The sequence below is a fragment of the Globicephala melas genome, chromosome 16 (genome assembly GCF_963455315.2).
Source record: "Globicephala melas chromosome 16, mGloMel1.2, whole genome shotgun sequence".
In the NCBI taxonomy this organism is placed as follows: domain Eukaryota; kingdom Metazoa; phylum Chordata; class Mammalia; order Artiodactyla; family Delphinidae; genus Globicephala; species Globicephala melas.
This window is the reverse complement of record NC_083329.1, coordinates 58,456,187-58,474,957: the sequence shown is the minus strand read 5'-3', so window position 1 is coordinate 58,474,957 and position 18,771 is coordinate 58,456,187. Positions and strand designations below refer to the sequence as shown.

The 18,771-nt window shown below is 37.3% G+C and overlaps 1 protein-coding gene across 2 annotated transcripts in view; it reads left to right on the top strand.

Annotated features, from left to right (window-relative positions):
- The window catches only part of VCL (vinculin), a 99,600-nt gene that overhangs the window by 50,514 nt on the left and 30,315 nt on the right, over positions 1–18,771 (top strand). For both annotated transcript variants that reach the window (XM_030862673.2, XM_030862675.2), the window contains exons 3-7: positions 5,097–5,247; positions 5,428–5,536; positions 8,395–8,517; positions 9,926–10,086; positions 17,775–17,865. In XM_030862673.2, the coding sequence (XP_030718533.2) occupies positions 5,097–5,247; positions 5,428–5,536; positions 8,395–8,517; positions 9,926–10,086; positions 17,775–17,865 (635 nt within the window). The remainder of the gene's footprint in view (positions 1–5,096; positions 5,248–5,427; positions 5,537–8,394; positions 8,518–9,925; positions 10,087–17,774; positions 17,866–18,771) is intronic.

Below are 18,771 nucleotides of genomic sequence, written 5' to 3'. Positions count from 1 at the left end.
AAGGACTTCCTTTAAACTTTCTTATAGCTCAGATCTGCTGGGTGATGAATTCTTTTAACCCTTACATACTGAAAAAGTCTTTATTTTGCCCTAATTTTTGAAATATTTTCTTTGGGTCTACTCAAAGTTCTTCAGTACTTTGCTCTACTGTTCTCTGGGTTGCATTGTTTCCAGTGAGAAGTCTGTTGTTACTCTTATCTTTGTTCCTCTGTAATATAAAGTGTCTCATTTTTCTCTGGCTGCTTTTAATATTTTCTCTTCATTATTGGTTTTAAGTACCTTCATTATGATGTACCTTGTTGTAATTCCCTTGGTATTTTTTGTGCTTGGGTTTTATTGAGCTTTTTGGACTTGGGGCTTTAATTAAGTTTAATTAAGTTTTAATTAAGTTTATAAAAATTGTGGCCATTATTTCTTCAAATATTATTTTCTGTCCCCTTTTCTGTCCTTTGGGGACTTCAATTGCACACATATTAGGCTGCTTGGAGCTGTGCCACAGCTCACTGATGCTCTGTTCATTTTCTTTTAAGTTTTGTTTTCTCCCATTTTAGGTAATTTTCATTGCTGGCACTTCAGTTTCAATAATCTTCTTCATGCAATATCTTATCTGTTAGTAATCTATCCAGTGTATTTTTGTATCTCTAGTTGTTCTATTTCCATATTTTTTATATCTTTCATTTATCTACTCAGTCTTTCCTTTAGCTTTTGAACACATAGAATACAGTTATAGGAACTATTTTAATGTTCTTGTCTACTAATTCTGTCCTCTGTGTCATTTCTGGGTTGGTTTTGAATGATTGTTTTTTCCTCTTTGTTATGGGTGGTATTTTCATGCCTTTTTGTATGCCTGGTAAATTTCAGTTGGATGCCAGTGTCATATTACTCTTGTAACAAACACAATATAAATGTTTTATCTTACAATTCTGGAGGTCTGAAGCCCAGAATGAGTTAGCAGAGTTGTGTTCCTTCTGGAGATTCTAGGAATGGATCCATTTCTTTGCCTTTTCCAGCCACTAGAAGCTGTCTGAATTCCTTGGCTTATAGCCCACATCACTCCAACCTCTGCTTCTGTTACATGTCTTTCTGGTTCTGTTGTCAAATTATAGTGAGGTAATACCTTCAATGTGCTGATAAAATAATTGTCAACCAGAATTCTGTACTACTGAAGTAATCTTTGAAGGATGAGGACAAAGTAGGCATTTTCAAACAAACCAAAATGGATACATTTTGTCACCAGCAGACTTACTAGAGGAAGTGCTAAAGAATGTCCTTCAGACAATAGTCAGATGATTCCAGGTATAATGCCTGAGATACAAGAGGGAATGATTAGCCAACATATTGGACAGTTTGTTGGTAAATATAAACAAACTTTGACTTATACAATAATGTAATGCCTAACAAGATTTAAAAGTTGAAAGTAAAAGATACAGGGCTTCCCTGGTGGCGCAGTGGTTGGGAGTCCGCCTGCCGATGCAGGGGACGTGGGTTTGTGCCCCGGTCCGGGAAGATCCCACATGCTACGGAGCGGCTGGGCCCGTGAGCCATGGCCACTGAGCCTGCGCGTCTGGAGCCTGTGCTCCGCAACGGGAGAGGCCACAACAGTGAGAGGCCCGCGTACCGCAAAAAAAAAAAAAAAAAGATACAGCATTTTGTACCTGAAAACAATAACATAAACATGAAACAAAACTTGAAAACAATAGCATAAAGGTCAGGAAAGGGGTGATTGGGAATTAAGTATGTTAAGATCATTCTGTTGTTTGGGGAGGAAGTACAATTATTGACTCATTTTATTTATTTATTTTTAAAGTTAATTTATTTTTGGCTACGTTGGGTCTTTGTTGCTGTGCATGGGCTTTCTCTAGTTGCGGCGTGTGGGCTTCTCATTGTGGTGGCTTCTCTTGTTGTGGAGCACAGGCTCTAGGTGTGTGGGATTCAGTAGTTGTGGCACGCAAATTCTAGAGCGTAGGCTCAGTAGTCATGGTGCATGGGCTTAGTTGCTCCACGGCATGTGGGATCTTCCCAGACCAGGGCTCAAACCCGTGTCCCCTGCATTGGCAGGCAGGGTCTTAACCACTGTGCCACCAACGAAGTCTTTATTGACTCATTTTAGATTGTTACCATGCCAAGTATGCATGCTAAACTATTTAATGAACCACAAAAGTAATAAAACATAAAGTATATGACCTATAAAATAGTAAAGGGAATAGAAAAATATAGAAAAAGACTCTCAATCCGCCCCCCCAATATATCAATAATAATAAATTTAAATGAGCTAAGTTATTAAGTTAAAAGTTGCTAACCTGGATTAAAACTGTGTACTTATATGTATATATGTAGTTATAAAGACACATCTAAAATATAAGGATACTGAGAGTTAGAAAGTTATATACCAGTCAAATAAAATAGTCAAAGAAAGCTGGTTTACAATATTAATATCAGCAACAAACATTATTGGAGATATAAAGAGGTATCACATAATGATAAATAGGTTCAGATTACAAGAAGGATATAATAATTGTAAATTTATATGTACCTAATAAGTTAGCCTCAATATATAAAAAACAAAAACAGCTGCAAGGGGATATGGACAAATCTGTTGTTATGGTGCAAGATTTTATCACTCAGTAATTGATAGATAAAACAGACCAAAAGAATCAGCAAGGATATAGAAGATTTGAACAGCACAATTAACAAGCTTGAGCTGATGGAATATGTGAAATATTTCACCTAAAAATTAGAGCAAACTCATTCTTTTCAAGCACACAGAAAATTATACCCTTTAAAATTACTAATTGTATATTATATAACTTTCACCTCAAACTATATCGAAATCAATTTTGGTCTATCATATTGGTAAAGATACATAAGTCTGATTATACATTGAGTTGTTGAATCTGTGAGGAAACAGATCCACTGTGTCATCCACTGTGGTGGGAGTGTAAATTGATAACTTCTGTGGATGGCAATATGGCAACGTTTGTCAAAATTATTAATGTCCATACCTATGACTCAGCAGTTCCATTTCTAGATAGTATCCTACAGATATACACATTTAAAAATGATATTTATTGGGCTTCCCTGGTGGCTCTGTGGTTGGGAGTCTGCCTGCTGATGCAGGGGACATGGGTTCGTGCCCCGGTCCGGGAGGATCCCACATGCCGCGGAGCGGCTGGGCCCGTGAGCCATGGCCGCTGAGCCTGCGCGTCCGGAGCCTGTGCTCCGCAACGGGAGAGGCCACAACAGTGAGAGACCCGCGTACCAAAAAAAAAAAAAAAAAAAAAAGATATTTATTGGGAATTCCCTGGTGGTCCAGTGGTTAGGACTTGGGGGCTTTCACTGCCGGGGCCCGGGTTCAATCCCTGGTCGGGAAACTAAGATCCCACAAACTATGCAGCACGGCCAAAAAAAAAAAAATGTTTATTCAAGGTGATTCATTGCAGCATGCTAATAAATTAGGGACTAGTTATGTAGCTGTATAAAACAATGAGGAGGCTCTTTGGGTACTTCTACTAGAACATCACCAAGTTAAATTAAGTGAAAAAATCAGAATGCAGAGAGTATGCATAGTATGATCCTATTCGTGTAAAAATGGTGGAAGCCTATGTTTTTGTTTCTTTGTGCATAAAGTGTCTTTATTTTGAAGAATACAGAGGAAACACATAACATTGGCTGCAAGTAGATGGAATTTGAATGCCTAGGAGATAGTGGAGGGAAGAAAAATTTTCACTGTATGCCTCAGGGTTTTATATATGTGTATATGATTTTGTCATATGTATGGGTATATATATATATATATATATATGTTATGTAATTTCAAATTAAATTTTAATTTTAATTTAAAAATTTAAAAGGAACAGAAAATAACCAGTCATCTAAGACTGATCAAAAGCCACGCCAGTGAGCTCTTGCTCTTTGCTGATATTTATTATGTGCTGCCTTATGGCTCTGAAGTTTGTGAATTACCAAAGTATGCTTCTTGAGAGTTAGAATAGTGTTTTTTGCATCTTTATATACATACCTATAGTGTCCATAGCCCAATGCTTTTTATGTAGTTGAAATTAGTATGTTGGTTTAATTCTATTTTTTAACAAGACTGTGTTATACTTGTTGAGTTTTTATATTATTTCATTTGATATAACTTGCTGTGAAGTGGGCTTTTATTTGCATGGGACATTTTCTGTGTTTCCAAATAAGAATGTGTAATTTTGGCTAAATATTTTAACTTAAAGTAATTTGTTGCATGTAAGTTACTCAGTGATAACATAATGGATTTACTGAATGTGAGGAAATGATCTGTTAGGTCCTTTTCAGCTCTGTACAGAAGAATAATTGAATGAATGAATACATTTTAGTAGTACAAGAGGGTCAAGGAGAATACTTGCTTTATGCATTTCGGGTTCCTTTTTTAAATGACCCCCCCCCCCCCGAAAAAAAGACACCTTTGGCTGATCGGGTCATCTGTGTTATTAAACTATATTATATTAAACTATTACTAACTGATTCAGTTATTAATGCCAGTGACATTTTAATTAACAGCATAGTTTTATAGGGTTGTTTTCAAACTGTCCAGTTTGTCAAACAAATCCATTTGGCTAGATGAAAGAAAAATTTATGCATTACCTCATACTTTTGCTTTGTGTTTCCTCCTATTCCTTTGGTTTGTCTGATTATTAAATTTCGCTTAACACAGTGCTTTGGTATTTTATTTCCGATGTTGAATCTGAAACTGTTGTCAGGGATATCAGTTCTTTGTGTAAGTGTCTTTTAATGGCAGTGTATGTAGGGTGAATAGGAAGGAAACAAAGGAGTTACAGAGATACAGCAACCTAAAGTAAAAGGTCCAAAACTTTTTCTCATTATTTTTTGTTGCCAGGAAATAATGAAGAACAAGGGCTTAGTGCAGTGAATGAAAGAATGTGCTGCCCTTAATGTAAATTTTAAAAGCTGGAAACTTAGGTTCTATTATAAATTGGTCTTGGCTATTTTCCATATAGGAAAAAAATGTGAATTTATGTCCATTTACATTCTTTGCATTTGCATGTGATATTCTTCTGCTTGGTTCTGCCAGTGAGTTAACTCCATGTTCCTCCCCACAGGGTGGAGAATGCTTGCACCAAGCTTGTCCAGGCAGCCCAGATGCTTCAGTCAGACCCTTACTCAGTGCCTGCTCGAGATTATCTAATTGATGGATCAAGGGGCATCCTCTCCGGCACATCAGACCTGCTCCTCACCTTCGACGAGGCTGAGGTAGACAACCTGAGGCCCATGCAGACCTCTTCCAGACAAAAAGCCCAGCCTTAAAAGATAATAATGGAGGATTGAGGATTGTTTAGGATGACAAAATGTTGACTAGCTACACATCTGAATGACTGTGTTTTTTACTTATCGTTTACTCAATTGACTGAATACTATGAAATATATTTTCAGGTTCGTAAAATTATTAGAGTTTGCAAAGGAATTTTGGAATATCTTACAGTGGCAGAGGTGGTGGAAACTATGGAAGATTTGGTCACTTACACAAAGAATCTTGGACCAGGTTAGTCATATCCTACTTTTATAGCAGAATTTTTTATGGATTGTCCATGTTTGATCAAGAGGAAAGGGGTACTCCTCCCTACTTTTTTTGTGGAAGATAGGTAATGATGCATTGAACTTTTAGTTGTCTTTACTCTGTTGATGGAGCTGACTCTGTGCTTCTACTGAAGAGATATCATTGTCTCTGAAAGCTGAATCTGCTTTCTACAGATCCTGGCCCTGTCTAATGAACTAAACTAGACATTGCAAATGTTGCTGGAGAATGTAGGAAATAATTGCCTATTACTGCAGTGCTTAAGGCCACCCTGAATCCTGACCTCTTCATTCCACATTATACAGCATTCCTTCACTGTCTGCCAGCTGGCCTGTAGCTCTGTGTGACCTCTTAGCTTGCTAATTAGCCTGCCTACTATTATGGATTCATGCCGTTGCCCAAGCCTGCATAATATAATCAGACCTAGAAGGAGAGAAGAACTTCTGTGGCTAAATCTCTGATTGTGTAGTCATCTGAGAATTCAGTATTCAAAATACATGAACAGATACCAGCTTTTGGTGTTATAGACATATAACATGAACTTGAGGCTCCTTAAAGTATGAATTAGACCAATGACAAGACATATCAGATGTTTAATTTGTTAGTATTAAGAATCACATATTATCTTATAAAATTCTTTTGTCTTACATAAAATGTATTTCCTTGAGGTTTCAGTGCAGTCATCCTGTAAACTTAAGGCAGTTTAGAATTTCTCTGAGCTGTCATTGAAAATCGCTGGGAAATGGCTTTAGAGCAGTATCCTTTAAACTTTCTCCTAGCACTGTGAAGAAATTTTATTTCTTCAAATGAAATCTTATGCAGATGAATTGGGAGATTGGGATTGACATATATATACTACTATGTATAAAGTAGATAACTAGTGAGAACCTACTGTATGGCACAGGGAACTCGGTGCTCTCTGGTGACCTAAATGGGAAGAAAATCCAAAAAAGAGGGGATATATGCAGAAACTGACACAGCAGTGTAAAGCAACTATACTCAAATTAAAAAATAAAATAGACAAGCAACAAGGATATATTGTATAGCAGGGAATTACAGCCATTACCTTGTAATAACTTTTAATGGAGTATAATCTGTAAAATACTGAATCACTATGCTGTATACCTGAAACTAATATTGTAAATGAGCTATACTTCAATAAAAAAATCTAATGAAATAATGAAAAAATAAATCTTTGCAGAATCCCAACATATAAAAGACAGAAATGGAGCTACTCTGGATGAAGCAGAGGCAGCCCCACCCTTTCCATCTCCCTCTGGGTGCCCCTTGACGATCTGTGAACCTGCTTAAGAAGTTCTAAGAGCAGTTGGAAAACCAAAGTGTTAGAGAATCACATAGTACCCTTGAATAATAACCAAAGTAGCAAAAAGTGCTAGCATGCTAACTCCAAAACACCAGATGCTTTCAAATGCTGTCATCACCATAATTATTATTATTATTTTTAAAATTTATTGTATTTATTTATTTTTGGCTGCATTCCTGTGCGTGAGCTCTTAGTTGCGGCGAGCGGGGCTACTCTTTGTTGTGGTGGGCAGGCTTCTCACTGCAGTGGTTTCTCTTGTTGCGGAGCTCGGGCTCTAGGGGCGCGGGCTTCAGTAGTTGTGGCACACGAGCTCCAGAGCGCAGTCTCAGTAGTTGTGACACATGGACTTTGTTGATCGTGACATGTGGGATCTTCCCAGACCAGGGATCGAGCCCATGTCCTCTGCATTGGCAGGCAGATTCTTAACCACTGTGCCACCAGGGAAGCTCCCATAATTATTTTTATTTGTTTCTAATTATAAAAGTGATACATCCTTATTTTGGATAAGTTGGAAAGTACAGAAAAATTTAAAGATGAAAACAAAACACATTATTGTAATTCTTAAGATTTTTTTCAGCCGCTAGTTTCTTAGCCCAGGCACACCTTGCTTCACTTTCTTGTGCTTCACACATAACTGCGTTCTTACAAATTGAAGGTTTGTGGCAACCCTGTCTCAAGCAAGTCTATTGGTGCCATTTTTCCAATAGCATTTGTTCACTTCATGTCTCTGTGCCCCATTTTGGTAATTCTCACAATATTTCAAATTTTTTTCATTATTATATTGTTATGGTGATCTGTGATCACTGATCTTTGATGTTACCACTGAAAAGATTATGATTCATTGAAGGCTTAGATGATAGTTGGCATTTTTTAGCATAAAGTATTTTTAAATAAAGGTATGTACATTGTTTTTTTAGACATAGTGCTCTTTCACACTTAATAGACTACAGTATAGTGTAGACATAACTTTTATATGCACTGGGAAACCAGAACATGCCTGTGACTCGTTTTATTATGATATTCACTTTATTGCAGTGGTCTGGAACTGAATCCGCAGTATCTTTGAGGTGTGCCTGTACTAGGCTCACATGAGATTCTTATACACATAGGTTCAGTGGCCAGGTACATGGCATGAAAGCTGGTATGGTAGCCAGGCAAAGTATTTTTCCCCCCACTTGTGAATTTTTTTTCAAAGGTATATTTACTAATTGCAACATTTAAAAAATATTTGTGAATGTATTTATGTCAAATGTGTGAAAATTATGTCACATTTAGGATTTAATAAATTGCTTTTAATGAGAAGAATAAAGTTGCATTAATTTAGAACTGTCCTGAAAAATTCTATATCATAAATGCTAGAGTTCAGTGATAGTATCTGTTGTTTAAATAAGTGGACAGTCAGTTTGGACTTTCACAGTAATTCATAATGGATTTAGGCTCAGAAAGCCAGACTCTGGATTGTTTCACGGCTCACTCTGCACAATTTATTCCCTGTGCCCAGGAATGACTAAGATGGCCAAGATGATTGATGAGAGGCAGCAGGAACTGACTCACCAGGAGCACCGAGTGATGTTGGTGAACTCAATGAACACTGTGAAAGAGTTGCTGCCAGTTCTCATTTCAGGTATTTTCTGTCTGTACTTTATCTTACAGAAAAAAAACATGTTAACATGTTCTAAACTCTGGTGTTTATTTTCTTTTGCTGTTTAGTTGCATGTCTTTCAGCCTGAGTAAAAATGCAGCTGATTAGCTAAGAACCAGTATTTATCTTCTCTCATGCTCTCCTTCTCTTGCTCTTTGTTTGAAATTGCTCTCCTGTTGCCTCATACTGTTCTCTTGAAGTTCTAACAGGCCCTTTTCTCCTCTAGAAACTCTAGTTTTGGATGTATGGATTTTGACACCTTTATTTGTACTCAGAAAAAACAATTAGGAGCTGGAATGGATATTATAGAGCACTGTATAGTAAGGAAGTGAACCCACAGCCCTTTCCTAGAAGATATTTAACTCTTCTCTACGTTGAAGAGCAGGTGGTGTACACCAACTAGGACCACGTTCCCATTGGGCAGAGCCCAGAAATGCAAACATGGTGGCTGCTCTCTCAACTAGCAAAAGGGAGTTGCACTTATTGAGTGTCTAGTATGTACCAGACATCTCATGGTTTATGTAAGTTATCTTTGTCAAGTTGTGGGTTAGTTGGTTTAAGTCTCAGAGGGCAGCTTTATTTTCAGAATTTTATAAGGCATGTCACTGTAATCGCCAGCTACTGCCTTCCTGCTTTGTAATTTCAAGTAGTAGCTAAAATAGGAGATGTGAGTGTAAGAGTTCAGAAAGCCCTTACATGAACTAGAAAACAAAAATTTGTAAATAGCGCCTTATAATCTTCTCAAAAATATGTTTTTGAGACCAACTGTTCCATATGGCAGAAAGGTTGTTGGGAAGAATCTTTCTTTCTAATCTGGGTCAATAAAGCATTGATTAATCTTTGTTTTTATAATTTTAGTTAGTTTATAAGAAGATATTCTCTTCTCTAGTGTTTCGTTATTATTTTCTTCTTTACTTTTAGGGGTTAGATAGTTCCTGCTATATGTTAAGATAAATCATGGAAGATAAACTCAACACTTTTGGATCTTCCACTAGGATTGGGTCAAGCGGCATTCTTTGGTTACAGTTTTACTGACTGTTTTTATCTCGTCACATTAGGTTTGTGTTTGATGGGGCCAGTGTTAGGGCTGGGATGATAATTGATTTAGAAGGATAGTGGATATTTTGTGACTGTGGATCTTCAGTATATGCATGTTAAATTAGTTTTCTGATCATGATGTGGTGAAGTTTTGTACCTTGAGCTTTCTTAACAGTGAAGGTTGCTGATACTGGAACTTCAATGGCAGACTTGCAGTGTTTGTTTTCATATTCTTTTTTAAGACCTTAGAAGCCCAAAACATGTTCACAGTGTGGAACATCTTGTGTGAATATTGTAATACAGCAAGATTAAATTCCAGGCTTAGTTTCTGATCTTTTGTTTATTTTTACAGCTATGAAGATTTTTGTAACAACTAAAAACTCAAAAAACCAAGGAATTGAAGAAGCTTTGAAAAATCGTAATTTTACTGTAGAAAAGATGAGTGCTGAAATTAATGAGATCATTCGTGTATTACAACTCACTTCTTGGGACGAAGATGCCTGGGCCAGCAAGGTAAGTGTTATTGGGGGAGAAATAAGCAAAATCCCCAATTTTCCCTTCCTGGGGATGTGATTGTCTCATATTTTTTCTTGTAATTGTGTGTAGCATAAGACTACTTAGATATTATGACAGTATTTTCTTCTTTACTTTTGTAAAATAAAGGGTTATGGGTTACTTCCTGCTTTTGCACTTTTCCTTTGCTCTGAGGTAGAACAAACAAATAGGTATGCAGGGTGAATGTTGGTTGAAAGCTAGGATGTAGCTTTTCCTTCAAGCTGGAGTCTCATGGATTGGGCTGGTGGAGGAATTCTGGTGTTGTGTATACTCCCCTGGGTGGGAGCCCTGCCTTTCATGTGGGTGGTTGTTGCTAGGTGACTAAGTAAGATACAGAATATGCCTATGACTGAATTTTATGGAAAACTTTTCTTAACCAATTTTTGACCCAGAGAAATCTACAAAGGAAACTCTTGACATTTCTAGGTGTGTCCCTTCATCATTCTGTTTTCCCTAAAGAGAGCTTAACTGAAATATTAGTTTTCACGTTTGTCCGTTAGTTTGAGGGGTCCCTTTACCCTTGGTCTAGAATTTCCTCTTGAATTCCAGAAGGGTTGGTGGATTCCGCCTAGAGCCCAGCAGCGGTGGTTTGAGGTGCTGCTGCTCTGGTCTGCTTCTTGTCTAGTGATTGGGAACAGAGACACTTGGGTTTACACTTCCCTTGTAGGAGCCTAAGATGCAGGCAGTGGGGGGAACACATTGTCTCCAGGATCCAGCTTCCCCCACCATGTGGACCCAAATGCTATCTCCAGGGCCACCCAGCAGGCTGGTGGCAGACTACAGAGGGGATATTGTAGTATGATTTCCACTGGGTGCCCAGTAGGGCTCTGTTTGTCCTCCAGGACACCTATAAGGTAAGGTCGAAGCTGGGGCTAAAATCAACAGTCTCTCTTTGTTGACCAGAAAGTTAAATTAAGAGTGGAGGAGAAATTAGTCAGATTATCTTAACTATGGATTTGTTTTCAGAGGCATGAAGTTCTTGAACAAGTTCTAAGACTGTATTTTAAATCCATATTGTAAAATCATGTAACGTCTTTGATATTTTACTTAATTTTGCTTTTGCATATTTGATAACTTTCACTTCCCTGTTATGACTTCTTTATGCATCTTTTTTTTTGTTCTCTTGTTTGTTTTATTCTTTTTCTCACGTTTAGAAGGTAAGCTTTCTCTTGCCCTCTAGTTTCTTTTTTGCTTAAAAAGAGAAAAAGCATGTCTGTGAGGTTTTCTTGTGCTGTGTGCCGTGCCTCATTCCGTGTGCCGGTGTGTAACACTGTGCTTGAATATGCGTCAGAATTTGACTTAATACGGGACTCTGGGGCTGTGCTGGGCAGACTGTTTGGCTCATGTGGAGCTGTTTCTTTGGGGAAAGCAAAAGGAAAGACATTACTATGGGATGTCAGGCTTTCTATATTTGGTGGGTGCTTTCCTCTCTTTGAGCAGTCTCCTGGGAACTGTTTTGGTCTGGTCGTTCCCACTGACTTCACTTGAGGGGCAGATTTCCCCAGGTAGCTGGGTGACCCCTAAGTTACCAGTGGACCTTGCTCTTAGGAAAGGAAACTTCCAGCTGTTGCTATCTCGTATTTGCCTCTCCTACCAGTTTCCTTTGCAGGCTCTGGAATTTGACTTTTGGAGATGCATCATTGAGGTTTTAAGCCATAATGAAAATGGGTAGGCTAGAGAGTCTAGATGGGGCACCTGTCCTTCACAATAATCCTAGCATTAAAAATCAAAAGGAAAAAAGTCAGGTGTACCTAAAGTTTTTCCTAACTTCAGTACCTGGCTCACTGCATGTTCTGCTATCTAAGCTGTGAATCAGCTGTTGTTCTCCATGATCTCATGTTCCTCTAATCTAATCTCTTTCCTTATTCTCTTCTCTTTGCTTCTAGCAGATGAGAAATAGTAAAAAAGAGAAGCGGGCCTTGCAACCTTATTGTTTCTCTATTTTTGGAAGGGAAAAGTCATCCATCAATTAGTAACTAAGTGTGACTGAGCTTTATTTTGTGCAAGTGCCGAGAGCTGCTTCTTTAAAAACCAAAACCAAAACCAAAACCGTGGTCAGTTGAGTTTTTCAGGAGGAAGATTAGGCATTTGGGGGCATATACAAGGGAAATATAAACCTGGTCTCCACTGTGTACAGTCTAATAGCTCTCTCAGTTTTATGCTGATCTGGAAGGAACCAGACTGTTAGGATGCTGTAAAACTATCAGAATGAAAGGAAATAAATAAAATTAGTTCAGCTAAAAGAAGCTTAAGTACATAATGACATCAGAATGAGCAAGAAATGTTTATTTTTTAACTTCATTTTGCTTTTGTTTTACATTTACCTGATTCAAATATCAAAATGCTATAAAGGGACTTCCCTGGTGGCGCAGTGGTTAAGACTCTGTGCTCCCAATGCAGGAGGCCCTGGTTCAATCCCTGGTCAGGGAACTAGATCTCATATGCATGCTGCAACTAAGAGTTCACATGCCACAACTAAGGAGCCGGCGAGCCACAACTAAGACCTGGCACAACCAAATAAATAAACAAATAAATAAATAAATATTGAAAAAATGCTATAAAAGGATATGTGTGACACAGCTCACTCTCATCCCCATCCCTATCCACTCTACCTCCCTTACCCCCTAAGAGTAATTGTTTTTATTAGTTGCAAGAATATTTAGAAAAAATTTTACCCTGAAAATGGAAATTGGTAACTAGGGTTTGGTTATTTTTCAGTTTAGTAGCATTATGCATCTTTCATTGCTCAACTGTAAGCAGTGAATTAATCAGACCTTGTGTCTGTCTGTGACCCCTGGGTTCCCATTCTGTTTAATACATACGATATCTTTTACCTCCTCTCACCCCTACCAATAAAGAATTAACTTTGTCTTACCATACTTGTTTCATGCTTCCCCACTGGTGCAGTTTTCTCCTGGAAAGTGATGGTTCCTCTAGAAAAGTGGGGGAAGAAAGTAAGTGGAAAAAATTCTTGGTAAAAGTACATCTTGCCGAATAAGTTAAGATTTTAAAGAGGCAATGCAATAGCTGATTATTTTACGTTTTATACCTACATTCAAATGGCAGATTTACAAATTTATAAGTACTTTGACTTTAAACACTTCACTTTATTTTGAAAATAAAAAATTTCCCCTCCTAAATCAACAATCATAATGATTATTAAAAACTATTTTAGCATTTTTCCTGGGAATACATTATGAGACAAAAGAATTTGGGGTTTAAACACAGTTCTAATTTTACCCTTTGTAAATTTAGCAATCTATATTTAATCCCTTTTTTTTGGTATTTATATTACTTGTATCTTGACGCATGCTGAGAATAAAGAGGAAGTGAAAAAAATTTAAAAAGCATTTCATTGCTAAGAATTTTTGAACCCTATGTAGGTGTTCCTGTAACTGCAACTTGAGTCATTAGATACTATTATTCAGAATTCGTCCCTGTGGTGTGTCTCCTCCCACGGTGGGCCTAGGTTGGTGGTGGGTAAATGTAGTGAGTGACTCAGATGTCTTGCACAGATTACTCTAGTCTACCAAAGAAGGAAATACTGGTTAGAACATGCAATCCTATAATAACTTGCCCTTACTGCAGACCATTGAGGATTTAAGGGTTGATTTTTATTTCAGTTTTGAAAAAATAAGGTTATATATGAGCTTTTTATGAGTCTTTTAGTATTCTATTATGCAGTATTAGTTTTAGTATTCTAGTATGCAGCTAATACAACAAAGGATTTATCTTTTGGAGTTTGAGATAAATAGTTAATTTAGGTATATATAATATTTCATCCTCCCCCCCAGCCAAAGGAGAAAAGCCCAACATGGTACAGGAATTGACATTTCCCTTCTGATCCAAGTGATCTTTTAGTTGGTATAACTGATTGTGTGTGCATAGGTGGCACGGAAGCACTGAGAAGGTATTCTTGGAGATGAGGAACTGATGCCTGGGAGGGTAGCTTGCCTGAAGGCTCAGGGCTAGATGACTTTCTCTCCAAGGTTAAATGTAGTTTATAAGATTTTGTTCTACGGCCCAATTTATCTTTCCAAAAACATCTTTGTTTAAAACACGGACTTGAGGGTAGAAATGTGGTCAGGAATGGGCTGGAGTGAGAAGGGTGGGGTTGGGAGGTGTTAGTGGAAAAGGGAGAGTAGCTTGGGCAGTGAATGAGAGGGGGTCCTTAGTCCCAAATTAAAAATTTTCAAGAGCCTGGGAACGGAGAAGCTCGCTTTCCCTACCACAGTTCCTCTTGATCGTCTGTGGGAGGAACTCAGTGGTTCTCGGTATTATTCAGTGTTCTTTAGGTCTAACTTTATATTAAATTTCAGAAGTGTTTCAGGTCCTGGAAAAGCATGTAAAAAGGAGTCTTTTAGGTTGTCCTTCTGACTTCTGGTATATGTGGCAGAGTGCCAAGGCACTATGGTTTTTCTCATTTAAAACCTGAACTCATCAGAGTTTTACAGTAAAACGGACCAGAGCAGGAGGGTATCAGATCCCTGACAGCTGTCCCCAAAGCTACATGACTAGATCTGGTCTTTTTTATATTCACTCTTTAAAAAAAAGAACAACAACAACAACCAAAACAGAGAAGAGATTGGTGGAGACTTTTCTTGTTCCCAAATTTGAGATTTTACAGAGAACAGTACTTATTGAGGGTACAGTTTTTTCCTCTTCTATTTCATACCCAGAGTGTATTCTGAGTACTTAGACCTACATGACAAGGTTTAACAAAAAGCTTTATGGTACATAGTGTAGTTGACCCCAGAGTTATGACTATTTTTACCCTTTATAAATATATCTCAAAATTGCTTCTTAGTCCTAGTTGTTCATTGAATTTGTTTATATTATAGCCGGTGTTAGTATACTTCTTTTGTTGCTTATGTCAGAATTCTGTCAATTCCATAACAAACGCTGCCCTTCAAAAGAAATTCTTAAGAGACCAAAATATTTGTTCCCACAGACATTTTTGCTTTTAATAGATATGACATTAAAATGTATTGTGTTTAAATGATTCTTTACAATTTGCTCTATTCCAGAAAGAATTTAAGGTGGCCCTCTCAGTGACTGTTTTAAATCTCCAAAATTGTCTAAAATTCATGCTCTTAAAAACTTTGGTAACTAATTGAAATTCCCAGTGTAAAAATGCAGCTTCATTGCAAATTTGCCATTGATTATTTTTAGGAGAAAATGAGCATCTCTTAATGTTAAATTCTTGATATTCTCACATCTCATACTCAGGACTAAATTAGTCACATCCTGAGAATCAGATTCTTTCCTTGAAGCATGGTGACCACGCTTTATTAGGGAGAAAAAAGCAGTGACTTTTGAATATACTGAATAGAGCAAAACTAGTTTTTCTATTGTGTTTCAAATCATTTTGGGGCAGTGGAGAATAAAAGCAGTTATTTAGGTTAGTGAGGATTATGAATTTGATTTATAGAGCTAATTTTCTGGGCAGTATTAACCAAGCCAGAATTGGCAAGGCAAAAGATTTGCTGACTACTGTAAAAGGTTAGTGGAATCTTTGGCAACTCTCTTTGGTAAAAGAAAAAAATTCTTGAATTTCATCTAATAGAAAATAATGAGGTTTGAGATCAAACTGTGTTTCTATGACTGAGCCCCTTAATTTATAAAATTAAATTACATTAAAAATTGAAGTTCAATGAAGCAATGAGGGAAAAAATGCCTAAAATAGAACCTAACATGTAGGAAGTGCTCAATTAAGATTAGTTTCCTAACTGGTAGCCTTTAATGCTAGAATAGACACTGAAAAATTTCTGATCTTTGTTTCCCCTTGAATTGAGATTTTTGAAATGTTATAAGTATCTATTTTTTTTTCACTGAAAATATAAGTGTATTAGAGAAATGGTTATTAATAGATTTTAAATTAAGTATTTTTCCATGGCTATAATTCCTCTTCTTCAGAATGTGCACAATACTTCCTAGGTGAGAGATCATGAATTTTTTTTTAAATCTGTATCTAGACAAAGTCCTATAACTGGTATTAGACCTTAAAGGCTATCCGACTTTCTGAGGTTGGGTGTTGCCTGCGACTCTCTTTAAAAAGATATTGATTTGGGCCTTGCTAATTTGGAATTAAGCTAAAGTTGACTTTTGAAGACAAGGTTTGCTGTACAGATTAATTTGAACTAGATGAAGGAAGAGCAAATATTTAAACCATTTGAGAATCAAAGCACTTAAAAAATGCCACTTGTCTACTTACAGTACTAATGACAGATGGATTTTGAAATAGATCCTCTTATGACTGCCTTTTATTGATAGATGGCTATCATAATTTCATATAACTTGATAATAAAAATATTTTATTTCCATTTTTTCAGTAATTTAGTTCACTTCTTTTCAGTTGCCATGGCTGAGAATTTGTTATTTAGAGCCTTAGATAGCCAAATCTGTATCTGTTTAGATGGGGAAAGAGGGAGTCCAAAGCTGAGAGTCCTGTAATTTGAATAGGTACTTTGGAAAAGCTGGTGTCAGGCTGCTGACCTTAAGCCTAATTATGAGTGCTCCCAACGCTTATTGGTGCTGCTGCTGGGTTTTGTTTGAATTGGACGTGGGGATGCTCCTAGTGCCCCCATGTGGAAAACTGGTGGCACCACACCTTGAAGAACCCCGGTTTGCAGGACTGGAAATTGAAAAAAGGTAGGGATTTAAGGCGTTGCCTAGAGTTTCAGAGGTTAACTCTGTGCTTTGATGGATGGGCTCTGTAAGATCCAGTTCCCTAAGCAAAAGGGAGAGAGGCTGTCTTTTAAGGTGTTAAATAGACTTAAGAGATGGCCAGTCTGTCAGTTGTGAGGATGGGTATGTGCATATTTGTTATATTGTTTTCTGTATATCTATTTACTTAAAAAACTTTATTAAAACATATGTATATTTTAAAAGTGATTAGTCTGTTGTTTGGACTTCTCATGCTATATCCTGGGAGATTTTATGCTAGTTTTATGCAAGTCATTATGAATCCTGATTTTAAACAATAAATTGAGACCCACTTATTTTATCCTGCCTCTTCTTCCAGATTAGGGACGGTAAGGGAACTAAGGATGAGGAGTGGCAGGGAAGGCCCGAAAGACACTTCTTTCTTGTATTACATTTGGTGGTTTACTTGTGGAATTAAAACTGAATTGCTACATTAAAATTTTCAGCTTTCTTCCAGCCAGTAATTCCAGGTTTTTCAGATTAAACATAGTGAAACATCAAGCAGTGTGTGTATATTTCAAAACAAGATGTAGAAGAACTGTGGTTTGTGGTGCCACATGCTAATGAGGCTTCCCTGAAGCAGGGAGAGCTTTGGCAGGGCTGCAGTAGATGATTGTTGACTAGTGGAAAGGCTGATAATGAGGCATGTGACAAGAGGACTTTTTCCAGCTGAAGACATTGAACATCTTTTGGCTTGAGCAGTTTTACCAGTTTTCACAGTTTAGCATAGGGAGACTAGGAAACAGAATTAACTGAAGATTTGCATGCAAGATGCTGCATTTTGACAGAAATAAGCGTTATGGTGTGATGAGAATATTTTTAAGGCTGTTGTAGGACTACCGTAGCTATTGTATGTTAATGGTGTAACTTCTCTGTCTTACTTTGTATCATGGTATCTTAGTTTTTGCAAAGAAAATACTTGTGGTATTTTTCTTCAAAAGGACACTGAAGCCATGAAGAGAGCGTTGGCCTCCATAGACTCCAAACTGAACCAGGCTAAAGGTTGGCTCCGTGACCCCAGTGCCTCCCCAGGTAACCCTCTGGTTCTACTTTTCTGATAGATAACAGCAAAAAGCTAAAAACCAGGCAAACAAAAGAAAAAGAAGAAAAATCATTTCGTAATCTCATAATCCTGAGATAACTACTGCAACATTTAGGGGCATACTCCATTCTCTGATAGTTTTGACTAATTGAAGTATTACTGGTCCTTAAAAGGATGAAGGGCATAGACTACCTCTCATCACAGAGGAATAAAGCAAAGTGAACTGGGCATTCTTTGCCAAATTATTGGTTCACCCCTTCCCTGAATCAGAAAGGTAATTATTTTGAATGAAAGCTCTTCTTTTCTAGTTTCCGTTGGGCAGATTTCCATTTACGTCAACAGAGTACTTAATTAAGCAGATGAAATGATGATGCTAACAAGAATTGGGAAGCAAAGTTGACTTGTATAAAGATAAGACCCAAAAAGGTTATTGAGCTAGGCATTATGGATTTTCTAATCTAATATTTATTCAGTTTTAGATTAATATTTGAATGAATGTGAAAAGCCTAATGGAGTTTAGAGGCGTTGAGTACTATTGAATTGTTAGAGCCTACTTTCATCATTCACATGCTTACCACAAACTGCTTGTTATCTCCAGATGGGTATGGTTCCAAGGATCTTTTTGAGCAGTCTCTGTGGTTAAAACCTCACCCTATGGTTGTAAGGGCAGTGCTTGGCTGTTAGCTATCAGATGTATTGCCTTCTATTCACTTGTCATTTAAAATCATCCATTCCTTCATGAATGAAATGACTTGTAAAGCAACCTTTCTAAATAATTAATGGATCAACAATGTAGATATTGAACAGCTCTCTCTCTCTCTCTCTCTCTTTTTTTTTTTTGGCTGCGCCACCTGGCTTGAGGAATCTCAGGTCCCCGACCAGGGATCAAACCCAGG